Source organism: Cucurbita pepo, chromosome 2, assembly GCF_057944985.1.
Source record: "Cucurbita pepo subsp. pepo isolate OVF chromosome 2, ASM5794498v1, whole genome shotgun sequence".
In the NCBI taxonomy this organism is placed as follows: Eukaryota; Viridiplantae; Streptophyta; class Magnoliopsida; order Cucurbitales; family Cucurbitaceae; genus Cucurbita; species Cucurbita pepo.
Window position 1 is genome coordinate 14,723,030 of NC_141799.1, and position 21,356 is coordinate 14,744,385.

At 36.8% G+C, this 21,356-nt stretch overlaps 3 protein-coding genes across 3 annotated transcripts; all 3 read right to left on the reverse strand.

The window, feature by feature from the left end:
* Positions 1–4,782: 4,782 nt before the first annotated feature.
* On the reverse strand, positions 4,783–8,947 carry DJ1D (Class I glutamine amidotransferase-like superfamily protein). The gene is made up of 5 exons (XM_023669581.2): positions 8,746–8,947; positions 8,470–8,586; positions 7,478–7,918; positions 5,637–5,999; positions 4,783–5,230 (listed from the first exon to the last, which is right to left on the reverse strand). Exons 1-5 carry the CDS (start codon positions 8,806–8,808, stop codon positions 5,042–5,044), a joined length of 1,173 nt encoding a protein of 390 aa, XP_023525349.2. The 5' UTR covers positions 8,809–8,947; the 3' UTR covers positions 4,783–5,041.
* Positions 8,948–10,382: 1,435 nt separating this feature from the next.
* GH3.9 (putative indole-3-acetic acid-amido synthetase GH3.9) lies at positions 10,383–14,549 on the reverse strand. Its single transcript, XM_023669080.2, is given in 6 exon segments — positions 10,383–11,117; positions 12,059–12,176; positions 12,179–12,437; positions 12,509–12,958; positions 13,691–13,792; positions 13,864–14,549. Coding segments are annotated over 6 exon segments (1,827 nt in total). The 5' UTR covers positions 14,175–14,549; the 3' UTR covers positions 10,383–10,530.
* A 3,485-nt stretch (positions 14,550–18,034) lies between these two features.
* LOC111788655 (2-oxoglutarate (2OG) and Fe(II)-dependent oxygenase superfamily protein) lies at positions 18,035–20,688 on the reverse strand. Its single transcript, XM_087121618.1, has 4 exons — positions 20,413–20,688; positions 20,016–20,047; positions 19,640–19,846; positions 18,035–18,730 (listed from the first exon to the last, which is right to left on the reverse strand). The coding sequence occupies exons 1-4, from the start codon at positions 20,633–20,635 to the stop codon at positions 18,410–18,412; spliced, it is 783 nt and encodes a 260-aa protein (XP_086977744.1). The 5' UTR covers positions 20,636–20,688; the 3' UTR covers positions 18,035–18,409.
* Positions 20,689–21,356: the final 668 nt, after the last annotated feature.

The window sequence follows — 21,356 nt, forward strand, 5'->3', positions numbered from 1 at the left end:
GAGCAGGGGACTGAAAATCTTTGTGTCACGGGTTTGCTATGAAAATAAATACGTCTAATGTGTCGGAAAGGAAATGGTCTGTATCGTTCAATTGGTAGAGCAGAGGACTGAAAATCTTGGTGTTACCGGTTCAAATCCGCTATTGAAAATACGTCTAATGTGTTGGAAAGGAAATGGCGGGTATAGCTCAGTTAGTAGAGCAGAGGACTCAAAATCTTCCTGTTATCGGTTCAAATCTGCTATGAAAATAAATAAAGATAATGTGTCAGAAATGGCTGGTATAGCTTAGTTAGTACAGCAGAGGACTGAAAATCCTCGTATTACCATAGTGAGAAACTACCTACTTGACAGTTTTTTTTATGGTCGTTGCATGTCTGTGGTCTATTACCTTGTCTAGTTAAAGGACTCGGTTCAATCAAACACAATCATATCGGTCGAATTCAAATAAATGGGTGTTTTGAAAAAGACGTGGTAGAAGGAGCTAAAACCCCTTTTTGAAGATGGCAAAGGGATGGGTTTGTGTTTGGAAGTGTATAATTATAGAACATGTGTTTTGGAACATTATGTGTAGAAGTGTTCATGGGAATGTAAACATTACAAACTTTTGTCCAACCATCAATGGACAAACCATGTAACCCATTAAGATTTGCCCAACCCCACACCTTATCTCTTTGTGTTCCTTTCTTCGACCAAATTCTACGGTTAGGGTTACGCCTTTTCTCCCATCATTATTGCGAGACCTTACGTCGATTGGAGAGAAGAACGAGTGCTAGTGAGAACGTTCACTGGGTCTCAAGAGGGTGGATTATGACATCTCACACCGGTTGGAGAGGTAAACGAAGCATTGTTTTTTAGCAAACGTGTTTTAAAAACCTTGAGGGAAAGCTCAAATAGGACAATATCGGCTAATGGTGGACTTGGGCTGTTACAATTATTCTAATGGGCAAGACATTCTCTGCGACATGGTCACATTACTTACTATGATATCCCACATTGGTTGGGGAGGAGAACGAAACACCCTTATAACTTTAAAAGCGTGTGAAAACATTTCCCTAGCATACGCATTTTAAAGCTTTGAGTGGAAGCCCGAAAGGGAAAACCCAAAGAGGACAATATCTACTAGTGGTGGGTCTGGGCCGTTACAAATGGTATCAAAGTCAGACACGGGGCGATGTGCGAGCGAGAAGGTTGTTCCCTGAAGAGGGTAGACACAAGACGGTGTGTCAGTAAGGACGCTGGGCCCCGAAAGAGGGTGGATTTAGTGGTGGTCCCACATTGATTAGAGAAAGGAGCGAGTGCCAACGAGGACGCTAGGTCCTGAAAATGAAAGTGCACCTTATTGATATGATACAGTGGTTTCGATTCATTAGGTACCCCGCCTTTACTCAGGTGTCACAAAAAATGTCCATTAATTGATTAAACATTTCTCTCCAATACTACGTCAATTATTTAAATAATTTTTTTAAACACGTAACTTATTATTAAAATATTATATTTATTTCCAAAAAAAACAATTTTTATTAATAGAGATAATTGAACAATAATTCCCACCAATATCTATTATTTGGTAAAAGGATGGAAATACAATTAAATGCAAAAATCCAAAGGCAAAGAGTGGAATAAAATAACTCAAAATAATTTCGTCCTTTCATATTATTAAAATTATTAAAATTATTAAAAGATAAGAATTGGCAGAAAAATAATTTTTATTTTTATTTTGAATATTATTTGACCACAATTACTTTTTTTCAATCATTAAATCAATCAATTTACCAAATTAGTATTTTTCTACCACAATAATAATAATATAATTAACTTAATCTAATTATAATTAAAAAAATTTAATTATTTGAGATTATATGACTAATAAAAAATATTAATTGGTTGGAGAGGAGAACAAAACACGAATAAGGGCGTGGAAACCTTCCTTAGCAGACCCGTTTTAAAGCCTTGAGGGTGAGCCCAAAAAAGACAATTTCTGGTAGCGGTAGATTTGGGTCGTTACAATGGTATCAGAGCCCGACACCGGACGATATGTCAGCTTTCTCGCTATTCTCCGAAGGGTGTAGACACGAGGCGGTGTGCCAGTAAGGACGTTGGCCCCAAAGAAGGTGGATTGTGCGTCCCCGAAAGTGGTGGATCGTAAAAAAATTAATTTTTTTTTAAAAAGTCGTTGAAGGTCAAATCACAATTTTTTTTTTCCCTACAATTATTGAGTGTTGAGCTTGGCTGCATGAATGGGAAATCTTGTCATTAGTACTTTGGAGGAGCATTATTGTTTTGACCAACTCCCAAAACATTATTTTTTAATAACTCGTCTTTAAATTTCGGGATCATTAAATTCTAATCGGATCTGTTTTTGCGTGCTGCTTCCGCTATAGTTCCGACTTGGACTTATCTCGAGAGCTTCCTTTTTGGTCTTTGAGCTCCACTCGAAGAATTGCTTGCACAGAATTATGTACGAGAATAGTGCGGTTGGAATTTACTCTCGACTCTACTACTCGAATTGGCATCATATATTTGACATGAAATGAGGGTTTTGATTTATCGTTTAAAAACGATCATATATTGTACGGATCACTTTATTTTGTTTCGTTATGCACGTCGTTCCACATGTTAGGGTATGCGAACGAACATTAATCACACTCATACACTGACACTTAAGATGTGGACATTAGGTATAGTGGTGCTAAGTTGTGTCTTGTTGGAGCATGTGAATGGCTTCTTGTGTAGACAACATGAAATGGTTATATCATGTTTCTCAATGTGAGGAACATCTTATGGGAAGTGGGTCACTTCCCATTCAATTCGATTTTTCTTACCTCTAATTCTACCATAATGTCATGTCGTGACTATGCCCGGACATGAGAAAAAGTCGAGAACTCGATTTTATGAAGATGATCATTAAGATACTGATAAACGAAAACATATAAATTTTAACGACCCATCGAAATTCAGATTTATCACCTGATGGCTTCAGCATTCCCCGCTTCTTAAGAGTGAAGACTATCCCTAAACCAACATGAGTTCTTCCAAACCCGAGTTCTTGAAAACCCATGCCCAAGATTTAGATTAGAATTTGGAATCCAAATTTATCACCTGATGGCCTTGGCAATCCTTACTTCTTAAGAGTATAGACTATTCCTAGACCAACATGAGTTCTTTCAGCATACGCTTAACTATAGAGTTCCTATGATTAAGTCACTGAGAAGAAAGGTGCACACTGTTTATATAGGTAGTAACTTCTATTTCTTTTAAGTATTTCTTGGTTATCCTATCTTTAGAGTCGTTCTTATTTAGATGCGGTCTCGGTTCATTCATGTACTTCTCTTTTACTCGAGTGTCACACTAAATTATTGTAACATAAGAGGATAAATGGCACATGCATTTGGCATAGAGGTCAGGCATTGATGGGGCACATGGGGTTTGGGAGGAATGCCGCACAAAAGATTAGGCAATTGGCCTACCAGACAAGACAAAGGGTAGCAGACATGTTTGAAAGCTGCCTTGTTTCACCCACAACTCTATGCATTTGCCTTCTACTTACCTAATCACCTATTTCATTTATGGCATCACCTCGTTCCGTTTGATTCGATCTTAAAGTCATTTTTCTTACTTTTCGGGTGTTGAAGATGTACGTCTTGGTCAGTTGAGTTAGGTTTAAGTTGATTAATTTTTAGGGTTTAGAAAGATTTTGAATTATATAAGTTATGATCTTAGTGTTTCTAATTAAAGAATCGATGGTTGATGTTATTTAATTAACAAAATTTAAATTAATTTAGCGTTGTATTTTGACTAGACAGAATTTGAAGAATGTTTCAGTTTAAAAATGTTAGCGTATAGAAATCTGTCACACCATGGTTTCTTTATTTAATTTCAATGGGGTTATTGAGTGCAAATTGAATGTGAAAAAGTTGCTACTTTAGGTAAAAAAAAAAATTCGAAAGTGAAAATAATACCAAAATATAAAGTAAAAAAGGAGACATAAACTTCAACGACCTCGTGATAACTTTAATGATGATCGACCAAACGCATTTAAATATATACCATAGTTACTTACAAACGTACTCAATCGATTTTTGTATTAGAGATGAATAATCAAAATAGATGAAAAAATGTAGGTAAATTAGTAAGAAAACGAAGAAAATTTGAAAAAAAAAAAACATAGAAGAGGGGCGGTCATTGTGCTTGTAACGGCCAAAACCTACCACTAACAAATATTATCTGTCTTGGTCGTTACGTATAGCCGTCAGTCTCACAGTTTTAAAACGTGTCTACTAGAAAAAGGTTTCGTCATCATCATAAGAAATGTTCCGTTCCCCTCTTCAATCGATGTGGGACCTCACATTGTCAAAAGACACCAAATGTAGTAGAAGCAAGGACTAGAGCGAAGAGCAGGAGAAAACGAGAGGTACAAGGCAAAAAGGAGGGGAAACGAGAGAGAATTCGGTCACGAGTAGATAGAAAAAAGAAAACAATAAATGTTTGTAAAAGATAAGATAAGCTAGGGCAAATAACATTTGAGTCAACATTTTTAGGTTAGACATCAAAATCTGGTCATTGGCTGGTAAGTTTACAAATCAAACTGATAGACATAAGTACTCAACAAAAAAATCGCAATGTTAGTGTGGCTGGCCAAATTGGTTGAGTCCAATTAGTTAGGCCATTCTATCAAAGTCACCCCAATCTCAGTTGGTAAGTCAACAAATCAAGCTTCATACATCAATAACGTTATTATCGTAGTTGAAGAAAGAAAGATCGTCTAAATAACTCGTAAGTTACTAAATCTTAAACTAGTGGTCACCATGACTTGAACCCATTTATTCGAAACATAACGATTCGTACAAGCTAAGCCTAGGAACGGGGATCCAATAGAAACAGAAGCTACAACACATCCATTGCAGGAAAAGCAAAATACAGGAAGTGTTGATATCCAAAACATGAACATATACATTCGTTTACTGCTCTTTTTTGCACCAGTGGATATCCAGATATGCCCTTGTAATAAGTATAGACATGAACTCACCTGGTTACACTATGATCAAAATGCCACTTGGATACCCAAAAGTGCCATCAACTGAGAGATGAACTGAGGATGGCCAGGCCAAGCTGCTCCAGTAACCAGATTTCCGTCTGTGAAGCATCGGTCTATTGGATCGGGTTCCAACCATGTTGCCCCAGACAATTCCACGTTCAGTTTGACGGCTGGGTAAGCAGTGCATTTCCTTCCCTATATATATAGAACCAAAAAAGTATGAACTGTGGGGAATGAACAAACAAACGAAGAAACAATAATGGTGTAAAAATAGTATTAAAATCGTATTATCTCTTTATGTCTCAACAAGTCATGCATAGAGTTAATAATATGTAGCTCGTAGACTACCTAAAAAGAATATTTATAATTGAATCCATATTCTAATTAAGAAGTCTGATGGGAGCAACCCCTTGAGATGGCAATCCATCGAAAACACCAAACGATCGGTTAAAACAAGGTGATTACCAAAAAGAATTATTGATTCATCATTTTTAAATTCAAACAAGTTTCTGGGGTGTTATTGGTTCGTAACAGACTGTTGTTGTTCCATGATGGGGAGGTATGATTTCATTTCATTGTCATTTACGATCATGTCAAATACCTGAAGAACACCAGCAGCAGATAAGATCTGTTGCCCATGGCAGATAGAAGCAACTGGCTTCCTTGCTGCCATAAACTCCTTCACGATTGCAATAACACGCGCATTCAGGGCCAGATATTCTGGTGCTCTACCGCCAGGGATTACGAGGGCATCATAGCTCGATGCGTCTAAGCCTTCAAAATCAGCAGTTAACGTAAAATTATGGCCCGGCTTCTCACTGTAAGTTTGATCACCTTCAAAATCATGGACAGCAGTTGGGCAGCTATCGCCAGCCTTTTTCTTGGGACAAACTGCATCAACATGGCAACCAAGAGCTTGAAGTGATTGAAATGGAACAGCTACCTCATAGTCCTCCATGTAATCCTGAAATTGAAAATATAGAAAAGTAAGCTTGCTATATTAGCCATGAGAAACCATGCCTTCAGTATTCTTCAAAAGATGATTAAAAAACAGGACAGCCGTTCAAGCTGTTGTAAAAAGAACCAGGAGATCACTTTAAAACAGACAAAACCCAGAAACTGGCTTTATTCCCTAAGAACTTAATAATGGAAAAAGCATGGAGCTGACACATAAAATTGCTCAATGTTCCAAATTAAATGGATGACTACAAATTGTTGGAAGGATAGAAAAATAGAGATAAACAAAAACCGATAGCAGGAAGGATGCCATTTCAATCAAAGTACAACATCCTCTATTATGAAATAAAAATGATAAGAGATTTTCTGCAAGTTCATAAACTACTCAGACTTCGATTCACTTGTGCAAATATGTAGTGAGTCCAATGGTAGCATTTGAGGTACAGGATTGAGAGTTGAAGAGAGTCCTGGGGAGAGAACTCCAGTCAAGGGTGTACCTGTCCAATCTCTGAAAGTTTATAAACCGGTTTTGAGGAACAAGGTATTCAATAAACCCTCATCAAAAGATGAATGATCGTGACCTTTCAGACCAACAAGTCACAATAAAGAAAGGGATGAGACAACTAAAGTATCAGAAAAAGAAAAATTAATTATAGTAGGAAGAAAGCCAATGATGTTTGGTTTAACAAAGAAAAATTAATTATAGTAGGAAGAAAGCCAATGATGTTTGGTTTAACACTGACAAGGATTCCATAGCATCTAACTTTCTGATGCCTTTTTTGAGACAATCCTCAAACCTTCCAATGGGCCACCATTATTAGTTTGAATTAAGGCTTCCAAAGTTACATTTTTATATTTTGATCCAACCATCATAAGAAGGCATGAAAGATGGTTTGGAGTGCTTGGAGACACCTCATTCAAACCGAAACCTATTCTTTTAATCTATCACTTCCCTCAATAATGATGCCACATGTGATTTCTAAAGCTCCCATTTCAAGGAGGGAAACTTAAGGAAATTCAGAGAGGAACCACTTAGACAAGAGAGAGATAGGAAGTTAAAAGTTTATAGTTGTGGACTTAGGTAGGTTAGCCAAATGGCAGTGGGCATGTAGAAAAATGTAGAGGAACTTTCGGGGAATGGATTTAAACCCCATGATAGCCAATTACCTATGATATTAAAATTCTGAGTTTCATAACAAAACATTCTACAGTCAAACAATTGTCTAGTGACTTGTGAGATAAAATTAGTCATGAACATAAGTTGACCCAGATACTCGCAAGTATTGAAAAAACAAAAACAAAGGATCGTTTGAAGTGTGAGAATTCTTCAACAGTTGTGATACACGATGCTAGCTTTCAGAATGCACTCCGGAACTATTTTGTGTCTAGTGTCATCAGATTGCAAATAAGTAGAGCATTGCATTACAATAAATAACTGCATAGAACACCATATGGAAGTAAGTTTATTGTAAAATTTAAGCTTACCCCACAAAGGAATAGAATTCTTTTATCTGATCCAGTGACATTTCCTCCAAGTGCCTTGATAAAAAGTTGAATGAACTCAGGATGCCCCTCATATGTGGCAGCAGTGATGATGTTACCATCCACAACGCATGCTGCCAAACTTTCTGGCTCAATCCAAGAAGCACCAGCAGCAATTAGTACAGGACCCACAGCAGGGTATGCTGTACACTTCCGACCTCTAACCAACCCTGCAGCTGCCAAAATCAACTGTCCATGGCACACAGATGCAATTGGCTTCCTAGACTCCGAAAACTTTTTTACCAAACTCTGCACCGAGATATTCATAGCAAGATATTCAGGCGCTCGTCCTCCAGGAATCACCAACCCATCGTATTTGTCAATATCGATTTCATCAAAAGTCGCATTCAATGTGAAATTGTGCCCACGAGATTCTGAATAAGTCTGTAACAAACACACAACAAAATTCAAAGGACACTATTGGTACCTATTCTTTGACTTAAGCAATGATCTAATCCATGAACTTTAGTTTGTATCACTCGAGTCTCTAAACTTTCAAAATTGTAGCAATTTCAAGTTGATAACAATTTAGTCCTTGGGACTTCCAAATTTGGAAAAATTTAGCCTCAACTATCAAAAACCTCATCAAAATAAAGAGTCAAATTCTATTACATAACAATTCAGCATTCGTAGTTTACAAACTAATTCAATTCGTAATCAGTTTATAGACTACATAGGTTATAAATGTCATTAATCTTAACAACATTTTTCATGATAAAACTAACCTATTGCAAATTTGGAAGTACATAGACCAAATTCTTAACTAATTTTACAAAATTGAAAGTATGGGACCATATGCGTATTTTACCAAATTCAAAATTAATCAAACAAAACATGAATTGGATATTGTAGGGTAGTGCAAGACATAGTAGGATACAAGAAAATGTTCAAAATACTAAGTTGAGTCATGAAAGGGAATAAGGAGAATAAGATACCTGATGACCTAACAAGTCATGAATAGCGGTCCGACAGATATCACCAGCCTTCTTCCCCGGACAAACAGCATCCACAGAAACTCCATATGCGATTAGCGCTTGAAATGGGACCATCGCCTGCAATCGAAATCAAGCGAAAGCATCTAAGTTCGTCTAGAAATTCCATATGGATTCGTTTTAAACAGTGCGATTCAAAATAATGATCAGAGAAGAAGAAGTAAACAGACATTAGTATCAATCAGAAATTCCAAATCGAGAAAAGAAGAAGGAAGTGACCTCATAGTCTTCCATGAAATCGCCGCAGAGGAGGAGAACCGATTTGGACTTCGATTGAGCCATGTCCTAATCAACTTCAAACTCCGCTTTAGTGTTCTTCCCAAACAAACGGTGGGAAAATGAGAATATCCTCATCTCGATGATCGGGTTTAGGATTAATATATATCGCTCGTCTGCCGCCACCTCTTTTTCCTTTATTTATTTATAAATATAAAGAACAACGATCAATCACTAGATTCTTATTATAATTATCATCGTTATTATCTTCAATTATACTTCATATCCATGAACTTAACCAGCGGAAAAAATCTCCAAAATTATTTGTAGAACAATTTTCAAAATTGAAGAGTATAAATAAATTTTTTTTGCGTTAAATTAACAAAAAAAAAAAAAAAAAAAAAATACTCATAAATTTTGTATTATATCTATTTAAAAAAAATCTTTAAATTTTCAAAAATTTATAAAAAATTTTTTTTTTAAAAAGTTTCATTAATACCTTCTAGTTCTTTTAAAAAAATTAATTCAAAATACCATGAAACTTTAATTAAACATAATCATAATGATCATATTGGAGCATTTGAAAAGACGGAGGCTAAATTAAATTAAACTCAAACTACTGAAATTGACATTATTGTTGAAGATTATTGGGAGTGACTCTCACCCTCCTCGTTAATTTAGTAGAAGATCAAGGGTTTATAAGTGGGGAATACTGTCTCCATTAGTATGAGGCTTTTTGAGGAGTCCAAAGAGGATAATATCTGCTAATGGTGGGCCTAGGTCGTTACAAATGGTATCAGAGCCCGATACCAGACGATGTGTTAGCCCTCACTCTTCCTTGAAGGGGGTAGACACGAAGCTGTGTGCCAATAAAAAAGACGCTGGCCCCAAATGGGGGAATTGAATTTGGTGAGGGTCCCACATCGATTGGAGGAAGGAATGAGTGGGAGCAAGGACGCTGAAAACACTCTAACTATGTGTTAGCCTTCTCACTCTTCTCCAAAGGAGGTAGACACGAAGCTGTGTGCCAATAAGGACGCTGGCCCCAAAGGGGGTGAATTTGGTGAGGGTCCCACATCGATTGGAGAAAGGAATGAGTGCGAGCAAGTACGCGGGGAAACACTCTTTATGAGGGTGTGAAAACCTTCCCCGAGCAAACGCGTGGAAGAAGCCCAAAGAGGAAAAATTGGAATCTCGGCTGCAAAATTCATATCAAATTGTTTATTCCTTGAACTCTAATGGTATTCAATAACAAAATATGGATCAAACATCAAGAAAACTAGAAGATCACATAGGCATTGCGCTAAAGCACTCGGAAGCAGTTTATGAAGAATCCAAGAAGCAGTTAAAACTGAGAAGAAGTTTGGAGGAAGGGATGGAAATGATTCAGGATTCCTACAGCAACCTCGGCCGAGAGATGGATGGTTTCTACGAGATGAAGCCATCAAGATCGTAAAGAAGATATCAAAAGTGGTAAAATGCCAATGTCTTTGAAGATGAAATACCTGGAGAGCACATCTGTTGATATTGGGAATATGGCAGGGCTTTCATTCAAGATGCTCAATCCACAGCTCTGAATGATCTTAATTCTTTGAGCAAAGTTCAATCAGACACTAGAGGAAAGCTGCAACAGTTGGATGAATCTAGCCACAAATTGCTTTTATGATGTAATATCAAATACAAATTTAAAAATTCAAAGAAAACACAAGCCATCCAGAAGCAGACCATCTCAAATTACAAACCAAGATTAGGTTATGAAATCAGAATTACAGTCAATTAATCAATCAATCAGGGAACCCAAATCGGATCCCTAGGGCAAAAAACCGAGCGTTCCAAATGAGCATCCAGCAATCCAATCGCAGCAGAGTTAGAATTAACGCACCTCGGCGTCTTATACTGATTCATCGATCCCCCTTGCGCGATGATCAAATCCATCAACGCATCGAACGTTCCAACCCTAACGAGACGGATCTCCAGCGGCCCGATCGACTTGTCCTTGGCTCTGCACCTTCGATACACGTAATCCAGGTGTTCTTCGACGGCAATGCAGCAATCCTGAAGCACGATGGAGAAATCGAGGGCGGCGGTGGCGGTGGAGTTAAGATTTGGAGAGTGGAGGCGAATCTCCCAGTACAAGACGTAGTGGCCAGGGACGGAGGAGGTGTCGGCGAAGCTGGTGTATTCGACGAGAAGAGCGTTGTAGGGCTCGAGAAGCTTCTTGGCTATGGCGATGCTTTTGTGGAGGTCTTGCTCGTTGGTCTTGTCGCTGTCGATGCTGAGAACGACGTTCCTTCTGCAGATGAATCGGAAGTGTGGCGCTCTGTTGTGGAACCCTCTCGCCTGGACTACGTCGCCGATCCGGTAACGGTTCAACCCTGATCACAAATGTGTACCAATACCATATTTCCAAATATATATAAAACTTTTATTACGTAATTCAACTTTTTTAAAATTCATAAATATATTATATAAAAATTATTTCACTTTTTTTAAATTCACAAATATATTATATAAAAAAATTAAAATATTACAAACATTTTTTTTTTTTTTTTTTGTTGATTTTAAAAAATTGAAGTAATTCAACCTTAAAATTTAAAGATTTATTAAATATTTTTTATTTAAAAATCCTTTTTTTTTTTGTTGATTTTAAAAAATTGAAGTAATTCAACCTTAAAATTTAAAGATTTATTAAATATTTTTAATTTAAAAATCCAATTATTATGAATAAAGATTATTAAAAACTTCTTAAATGAGGAAGGAATAAAAAAAAAACTTAATTTTATTTTTTTATAGCTAAATTAATAAAAATAACCTTAAATTTTACTTTTTTATATTAAAAATTTTAAAAATTTGAATAATGCTTTTAAATTTTTAAAAACTCTTAAAAATATTAATAATTTATTTTAAAAATACCTTAAGTTTTCAAAAATTTCATTAATACCGTTACAAAAATTTAAAAGTTCAAAACTATCTTTTCCTCCATTAGTACCACGTTTTAAAAAACACTCATAAATGTTCGTAACAATAAAATGGTTTTCGTCTATATATTTTAAAATTTAATCTTTTTTTAATACGGGTAGGTGATTTAAATGCCACTTTCAAAATTTTGTGAGTATTTTTTAAACGGTAAAAATATTTTTAGAATATTATTAAAAGTTTAAAAATATTTTTAAAATAAAAAAAGATTTTTTTAAAAGTATTATAATTTTGAATATTCATATTAAGAAAATGATAAATTAAACATAAAGCGATTAAAATGAAAATTTTTAAATATTTATATATGAAGTTTGGGAATATCCAGGAATATTATTCTTACCGGAGAAGGTTGTGACGACGAGCTCATAAAAGCAACCAATCTTGACATGAACCAAGCCGACGAGCTTGCACGGCGGCACTTCCTCGTCCTGACCGTAAGCCTCCGTCCACACCTCACCGTTTCTCCCAACGGCAACAACTCAAAGTAACACATGTTCGGCAACAACGTAAACGTCACCTCTCCCGGCTTCGACAATGGCTTCAAGTTTATCCCAAAATAGCACTCCGATGAAGCATACATCGTGCACACCAACGGCAGCTTCCCGCCGCTGTAATACTCCAGCGCCGCCACGTACTGTGCCATCGACCCTGTCACCACTGCCTCGATGTACTTCGCTCTTGGCCAAAGTCGGCATAGAATCCCCTTCCATGACTCTCGCCTAGGATTCAGAATTTTGTGTCATGAGCTAATGTGAATATAATGTTGAACATATTCTTCTCGGAGTCTTACCTGCAAATGCCGTCGATCTGGTCAGCTAGGGTTGGGTTAGGTGACGAGAGTAATGTCGTCATGGCAGAGCGGCAACTGGGGTCGATAATGATTGGATTGAGCTGGCCGGAGCGTATGTCGTTACATAAGAGAAGCCAGTTGCATTCGAGGAAGGAGATGGCACGGAGGAAGGCGGAGGCAAAGACGGCGCCGAGGCGGAGGACATGGTGGCGGTGGACGAGGGCGGCAAGAAGCTGGCAGTACATGCTTTGGTTGGAGTCATTGCAGAGGATGGTTTGGTCAGGGCTAGTGAAGTCATTGAAAGGGTCGTCCCGGGCTCGGCATTTGAAGTGCTTGCTCTTGTAGTAGCTGGTCAGCACCGTGCGAGCCGGTAGGCCGCAAGGTGTGGAGGTTTCTTGTTTCACAAAGTATAAGAACATGGCCTTCCCTTTGTCCAAATCAGGGATGTACCTGCATTATTTTACATTTTGCACGTTAACTCGAGCATAACTTAGTGAAGGTTCGATCTCCCGTCTTACAATCAAATGTTAGCTCTGCATATCAATCAAATGTTCGATCTCCCAAATTGGTGGGAGAGGGGAAAGAAGCATTCCTCGTAAGAGTGCGGAAATTGTTAAACATAGAAGGGTATATCTATACACAGTAGGGGAATCTTCTAGAGCTGTTGTCTTCTGATTTCCTGGTTTGTTATCGTGGATCAAGGCCCACGAATGTAATCTTCATTGTACACATCTCTTATATATATGTGAGGTCGTGACCCATAAAGGTCACAGCGCCATCCAACCTAACAGAAACCTCTCCCTAGTAGACGCGTTTTAAAAACCTTAAGGGGAAGCCCGAAAGGAAAAGGCTATTACACTTTTGTTCCTCACTATATGGAGTATCAACAACCAAGACACACACTGATGTTACTCGAAAGGACGTTTTCTATATTTTCCATACGTAATTCTTTGTATAGATGTTGGGGCAAACAAACACTAAAATAGAATAACAGTCGTCTTGGCCTGGTCAATATGACCCTCTTTGTGGGGGAGTCGCCTTCTTCGATCGAAAATGATCGATATTATATGAAACAAATGAAAAGAAAACGAAAGATGAAATATAAATCATGGATCAACTAAGTCAAGTTCAACCAATAAAAGTATTCTTAAACATAGTCTTGAATAGGAAAAGACGTCGTACTGGTTCATTATAGGCATGATGAGATTATAAAGAAACGTGCGACGGTCGAGATCTTCTTCGGTTGATGGCATCATCTTAGGCTTACCATTAGAAGTCCCCGAGCTGAAAAGAACAAACTCGAAACGTTAAAACGTTAAAATTACGTGAATGAACCAAACAAGGAAAGGAACAACCTGCATAACAGCTCAGTTATTTTATGGCCACTAATAAGAGAAGAGTCTTCGCCATTTGCAATTCTCTGAATGTAAGGAAAAATGCGACTAAAAGTGACAACAGGAACACAACGTTTAAATTCTGCAACGATGTCGTTTGAAGAACAACATTTTTCGTTAATTTTAATGTAGTTTTTCAAATATTCTGTGTCGCCATTTTGCTTTAAGATGTCTTTAAGGATGTTTTGTTGAACTTCATCGGCATGTTTTGTCAGTCTCTCAATCTCCTTCAACGCCTCCTCTCCCTTGTACTCGAGCTTCTTTCCATTCATGGCGGTTTTTGACGGTTTGTTTGGATGATGAGAAAATGAGGGAAAGTTTTGTAGGAGGGAACAGAAAGTTCAGTGCTTTTGATGTTGTGAGAAACCCCAGTTGGGGCATTTTATAGGGTTTGTTTAGTTTCAAATCTTAGACGTCGAAGAAAGAATCCGTCTCTTGTCTCCGACCCCACTGACTCGTTTTCATTTCCTTGTCTCGACCTTCTGCAAAAGTCAGAGCCAACCGGCTCAAATCCTGAACCTGGGTCGTTACGTGTAGTACCAGACTTTTTGCCATACAAACTTCCTACCAAACATGGGTTTCAAAACCCTATTCCCATTCCACTCTCAAGTTTTTCAAACCAAACGGGCAAAGTGAGAGATTGAATCATGGATGCTTCAACAGTAATTTGATATCTTATCCACTAAGTTAAATTTGGATTACACTAATTGTGAGACCCCACATCAGTTGGAGAGAGGAACGAAGCATTCCTTATAAGGGTGTAGAAACTTCTCCTTGACAGACACGTTTTAAGATTGTGAGACGGACGACGATACGTAATGGACTAAAGTGAACAATATCTACTAGCGGTGCGCTTTGGTTATTATAAATGGTATCAGAGCCAGACATGTGCCAACAAGGACACTGGCCCCCAAGAGGGGTGGATTGTGAGATCCCACGTTGATTGGAGAGGGGAACGAAACATTCCTTATAAGGATGTGGAAACCTCTCCCTAACAAACGTATTTTAAAACCGTGAGGTTGACGACGATACGTAATAGGTCAAAGCGGACAATATCTACTAGCAACCTCTCCATGTTATAGTTAGCTAGAAGGACATAATTGTACAACAAGGTAAACAAGCTAAGGTGTCATTTTCAAGGAAGAGCATCCCAATGTAGCCTTAAAGTTATATATATATTCTTAAATAGAGAACCATTTTTTAGACATTAATCCAGACATGTCTTGTCCTCTCTTTTATGGAGAGCTGGATTTGATGAAAGTTAGCTCTTTTTTCTAATGAAAAAGGGAAGAAATATGTGCTCGACCATCCATTAAAATCCCCAAGATGCTTAATGCCCATTATAAGCAGCTAATGGAAGAAAGCTCCTACGTGGAGACCAACAATCGCCATAAATCTTAGCATCTTTTAAGAAACATAGTTTAGCATTTACTAAGATTTTTGTGCTTGTGTGTATGATCTTTCTTGTTTTTGGCTGGCAGCTATGAGATGCATATCTTGGTTGATTGGATGTTATGTTCTTCCTTTTCTGAGTAAGATGTTAAGGTGGTGAATATTTTTTTGAAACTTTTCCTTATTCCTTTCAATTATTTCCGCGTATTTGAGTTACGAGTTAGGTTCGTCTAATTTGAAGTTACAAAGTTGAGTCAGATTCAATTTCAATCTTATAATCCATGTGAATTAGAGCTATACGTTAACTGAAGCGCGTGTTTTTCTTCACTTGATTCAATCTCTACCAGTTACGTCATGTGAATTCAAGTCTAAAAAGGTAAAAATCAATTTTTCGAAGATTACCCACTTTGAATTTATGGGCAACAGACTTGATACCTAATTTTCTTAGTTGCACGAACCAATCCACGAGGCGTAAACTTATGGTTTCAAAGAATTCATTTTTCAAGAAACTTTGGCACTAAAGTGAGCATAGTTCAATCGTAATTGATATACTATGTCCTTTGAGGTCAGTGATTCACCCATTGCGAAAAATTCTCCACGGTTGCCTCCCGTACGTGTTTTGATTGGACAAGAGGTAGCTTTAGCTCGGGTTTTTTATGCACCAAGTAGGTTAAATATATTTGGTCTTGTCTTCCAATAGCTTCATGGAAGTCATTTTATCCTTGCTTTGTTAATTTCCAACCATTCATATGTACTTTAGAACAATAATCCAAGATCTTAACCAAAAATGGTTTGGATTGTCCTACCCTTTTCTCTGAATTTGAGTACACCCATTATCGTTAGTAGTGTAGAATCAGGCTTTCTTTTATGAATCCAACCTCTGAGACAAACCTTCATGGAAATATCTTGCTACTTTTACCCATTAGAAAGCCATTGATATGATGGTCTAGGAACTATTGACAGATATTAGGAGTCTTATGAAATAAGTCCGTATAATTCAAAGATCTGTTTAAGCTATTCTATTGTTCGTAGTTTTATTCAAGATAAAGAAGCCGTATTCCATGATATTTGTCTTGAAGTTTCTTGGAGAATAGAAAAAGAATACAGGGAACGAAAAACGAACAACAATGTTATCAAATGAAGCATGAATGGTTAGAATTTGCAGTAAACCAATGAAGAACAAACAAGAATATATCTATCAAATGAGGTATAAAAAGCAATGAATGAATAAAAAGATTGTCAAACAAGGTAACGTTTTCAGGGTTTGTTAAATATATTCACTAAGAATTTCTTGCTAGAGATTTTCCTGAGAACAGAGATTCAAAACAAGAAAAGACAAACGAACAAAAACATTATCAAACCAACCATAGATTTTTACTATTCGTTAAACAATCTCAATATGAATACACATACGCTCTTATCTTTAGAACTTTATTGGCATTTCTTCATGGTTAGGGCTACAACAACGTGGGAGCAATAGCAATAGGTGAGTTTAAATCCTTTGCAAAAGTAATGCAATTCAAGTGTAAGTGGGAAGCACCATAATAGCTTTACAAAGAATTAAAAAAAGGCAAGTATTGCATCAGAAACCATAAAGGAAAAAAAAAACCCTTTTGTGAAGAATAAGAAATGTACCAAACAATAGGTGTTCTAGGCAGCTTTTAGGGAGACCCTAATGAATGTGTAATTGGGGAGCCATTTGGGTGTGATTTCATTGCTTTGGGAAATACAAAAGAGCATTACCAATTGTGGTGGGACATGCACTTTGTCTTCTCACACTGGATTGCTTTTTAAATTTCTATTCTAAGTATTGACTGTGCTAAATGCTTTCTATCCTCATAAAGCACTTCAATAAAGGCTCAAGCAACTTGATTTGGTTAAACGCTCGTCACTAACTTAGCTATGTCGAAGGTGAACTCAATAGTAGAGATTTATGGTAGTTAGTAAACCGACATTGATAGATGGCTATTTGAGGGGAGGATTGTTGAAGTCCTACCTTGACTAAGTAACAAGAAGACTATGAATATATAACTGAGGGACACTGGTTTCATCGATATGAGACCTTATACAGCACGACATAGATTATACCATAATCTTGTCTCGTGCCTTCTGTATCACATAGATTGTAATGATTCTCCCTGAATCAAGATATGTTTGTAGTCTCTATACACAATTCTCATCAACACAATTAACATAAAGTACCCTTTTTATTCTAAATTTTATGTTCTTCTTTATTACCACGACCCATAATTTCATGGACAATTTCCTCTTGCCAAAAAATATTTGTCCTACCTCAAACTCAACATTTCTAGGGGCTTCCTTCCGACCACATACCCTTATTAATGTATGTCTTTTGGCTACCTGATCGACTGTCAACTTTACATTTTCTTTTGCGATCTTGTGAAGTACTTTTTTCTTATGGTGTGTCATGCTTAACAATTAAAGTTCTTAACCTCAACCGTTCATCTTTCAAGGCAGAGGACGTTTCAAATGTTCGAAGCAAAGTGATGATTGAATGGTCATTTAGGAGAAATAGTTGGTGGGTCAAGACATACCTTTCTCCAATGAAAAAGTTTGTCCTCATCATCTCATTAACCGTCCCTGACTCATGTTATTTTGTTATTTTGAGATCATATGATCATATGTAGCATTCAAAATTTGCTTGTCAATCTGGTACCTCATGTTGTGCCTCAACACATTTCAAGGGCAAAAGAGGTTTCAGATTTACGAAGGAAAGTGATGAGAACAACACGTTTTTTAGCATAGGTTTGTCCCGATTAAGTCATAGAAGTAATTAGTACACTTATCCCTCCTTTTTTTCCCCCCTTTTTGTGATCAACATATAATCATTATGCATTAATCACAAAATCTTTCAAGTTTATTCCAGAATACTGATTACTGCAGACTGATTCTATAAATAATAAACTAAACAATTGCTCCCGATTCTATAAACAATAAACTAAACAATTGCTCGATGTAAAACCTAATCGAGAGTGAACTGAAGATACCTTGTCATATAGCGACCAATCGTTCCAAGCCACGTTCTGCTAACTCATCCATTCAACACAGCAAAGAACGAACATGGAACAAAATGCAACCCCCAACTGTGAACTACTTAATCAACTTGACAGAGCTTTCTCAGTGTGATGGAAGTTCGCCTCCCCTGAGTGAGTTCCTGGCCTTCCCACATTTGAAACCCCGGCTTACGATTTATCTCATGCTTCCAGAGGTACCGAGCTTCACCCCACAATAAAACAACCGATCCTGGGTTTAGGTATATGGGCACTTTTGACATCGATACATCGACTTCTCCCTTGCTAGTAGGATCACAGGAAGTTTCATCAACTCGAGTAAAATGCATCACACACGGTGACTCGAGTGAGACAATGGCAATTCCATCTTCAAAGCGCATGAGGTCAACATGTGCACAGATCCCCTTTATGAAAAATATTAGAATGGAGTTGTAACAATGTCAGTGAATGAAATAAATACAGTGAATGAAGATAGCAATGTCAGATATAACTTTCCTTGAATATCATACCCTAAGATGTTTTAACCATGCCATTCACAAACCATTTTCATCAGATTAACAAAACATCTGGAAATCTACTCTATCATGACAGAGGTTGAAGTGTGCAGAATTTGGACAAATCATATAAGTGAACTAGTAAAAACAGAATTCATAAAAGAGATATGAAATGACTTAATCAAGATACTATACTTTTGGCATACTGCCGCTATAAAAATAAATAAATAAATAAAATAAGGTGTCCTCTCCCTCTCCTCTTCTCCTCTCGCTACTTACTACTACAAGTAACTGTTTCTTTCAGTTGTTAAGTATACACCCGTCATCTTGACAGACCGAACATCACAATCTAGGCGGCTAAAATGTTATTCTCTAAATTCTGTTTGCAGAAACTGTTTTGCAAACAAACTGACTCTGAAAATTGCATTCTACTAAAACAAGGGGTGTTTTAAAAATTATCCTACCAACCAAGTTATATGGTTCTACATAAAAAAAAAGGTATCCAAACAGCCTCTTAAAGCCCTTGAAGCTATGGTTCTACAGGTTCACTTCAAACAGATGTCTAATCTTCTTTTCTCTCTCCTTTTATGATACTTGTGAGTATTTGAGTCAGCTTGCACGTACCTCGACTATTTTCATGAAACAACCACCTGACTACATTTGGTTGTCAGGAAAATATTAAATCCTAAATCGATAACTACTATGGCTTGAACTCATTCCTTCTAAACTCTTTATAACATGGCTCTAATGAACTGCTAAGCCAACCAATCGTGGTTAACAAATGTCTAATCAATAGAATGGAAATGGGCATCTTCGCACCTCACCTGGTTGATACATGTTAGCTATCATTTGATCAAAGAGTGGTTCTCTCCACGAAATGTCTGAAGGAAGAGGACAATCAATCTTAACTCCATTATGGCGGTCTACAATCAAAGGATCTGTCATGTGGTTACTTGAAAGCACTGCCTCATGAATGGAATCTGAAAGTTCAGCAGCCCATGTTGGAAGGTTTCCAAACCTCATGGCCTGAACAGATAATGTAACAGTAGATAAGGATATTATTAAGTCTACATTTCAAGAACAAAATCCAGCAACAGCGCAGCATTATAAAGTTCTCCTAGAAGAGTTCATTTCTAGAAATAAAATCAATATAATAGATCACCAATAAAATTATCAAGATTAAAACTGAAGTTACCTGATTTTGAGAGGCTTCCATGAACCACCCTTCTGAAAGAACAACAATACAGAAATAGTCTCTAATCATGTGAGATTACCACAGAAATAGTTTCTTAAACATTCACAAACTTGTTCAAATATCTACAATCTCAAAAAGAAGGGTAAAAAAAACTCTTCTCAAAGATTTATAGATTAAACAAAAAAAAAAAAACAAAAAAAAAACTCCATTCTATTGTTCCTTCAGCTGAATCTTAAGTTCAGGGATCAAATTCGAAAACAGAACCTCTTTAAACAATATACGAAGAAGAAGAATGATCAAAACATAGAGAAATTCAATTTTCTTCGATATTCTCTTTCAAAGCAACTTGAGATAAGAAATTGCAGGAAAGTAACAGATAGATTCCGAGACAACGAACCGTTTCGGATTGCAGAGAGTAGCGATGATTCTTGTTGGGGAGACAGGAAGCTTCTGCACAGCCATAAACCTTTGATTTCCTTGGCTTGCTCCCATCTACGAATGTGGCCACCTTCATATGCTGAATCTCCTATTACAGTTTGATCTTCACAGTCTTCATCTTCAGAAGAATCGCCAAAAACTTGCTTCAGGATTTCCCGCTCATCATCCAGCTCTTCCCCCATTTCCCTCCGGTCGTTGCAACCTTTCTCGTCTTTGGGTCTTCTGTTAGCAGTAGCACGTTCCTTTTTTGGTTAAATTATAATTTCTTCAGCTTTTTTTTTTTTTTTTTTTTTTTTTTTTTTTTTTTTTTTTTTTCTGTGTGAAATTTCGCCTTTATAAGTTTCAATTTAATATCTATTATTTGAATTATACGTAATAGTTTTAAAATTTTTAATTTATTCGCATAATTTAATTAAATTAAATTTGATTCATTAAAAAGGAAATTATTGAATAAAATACTAATTACCATTTTCACCCCATAGCAAAATCGACCAACATCGTAGTTATGCAATTTGCAAAATTGACTGACCCCAACAACCATCAACCTCGTGTATGTCGACTTTGATAGTTAGAATTTCAGGACTTGTGCACACTCCTAGATATGCAATATCCGAACAAAACTAACAGATGTGCTACAACTACGAACAAATTTTTCACTAGCGTTTTAGCAACGATAGCAAAATCGAACAACATCTTAGTTATGCAATTTGCAAAATTGACCCCGACAACCATCAACCTCACCAACTGTATGTCGACGAGTTAGATATACAAGACTTGTGTACACTCTTAGATATGCTATATCCGAACAAAACTAACAGATGTGCTACAACTTCGAATAAATTTTTCACTAGCATTTTAGCAACAATAGCAAAATCGAACAACATCTTAGTTATACAATTTGCA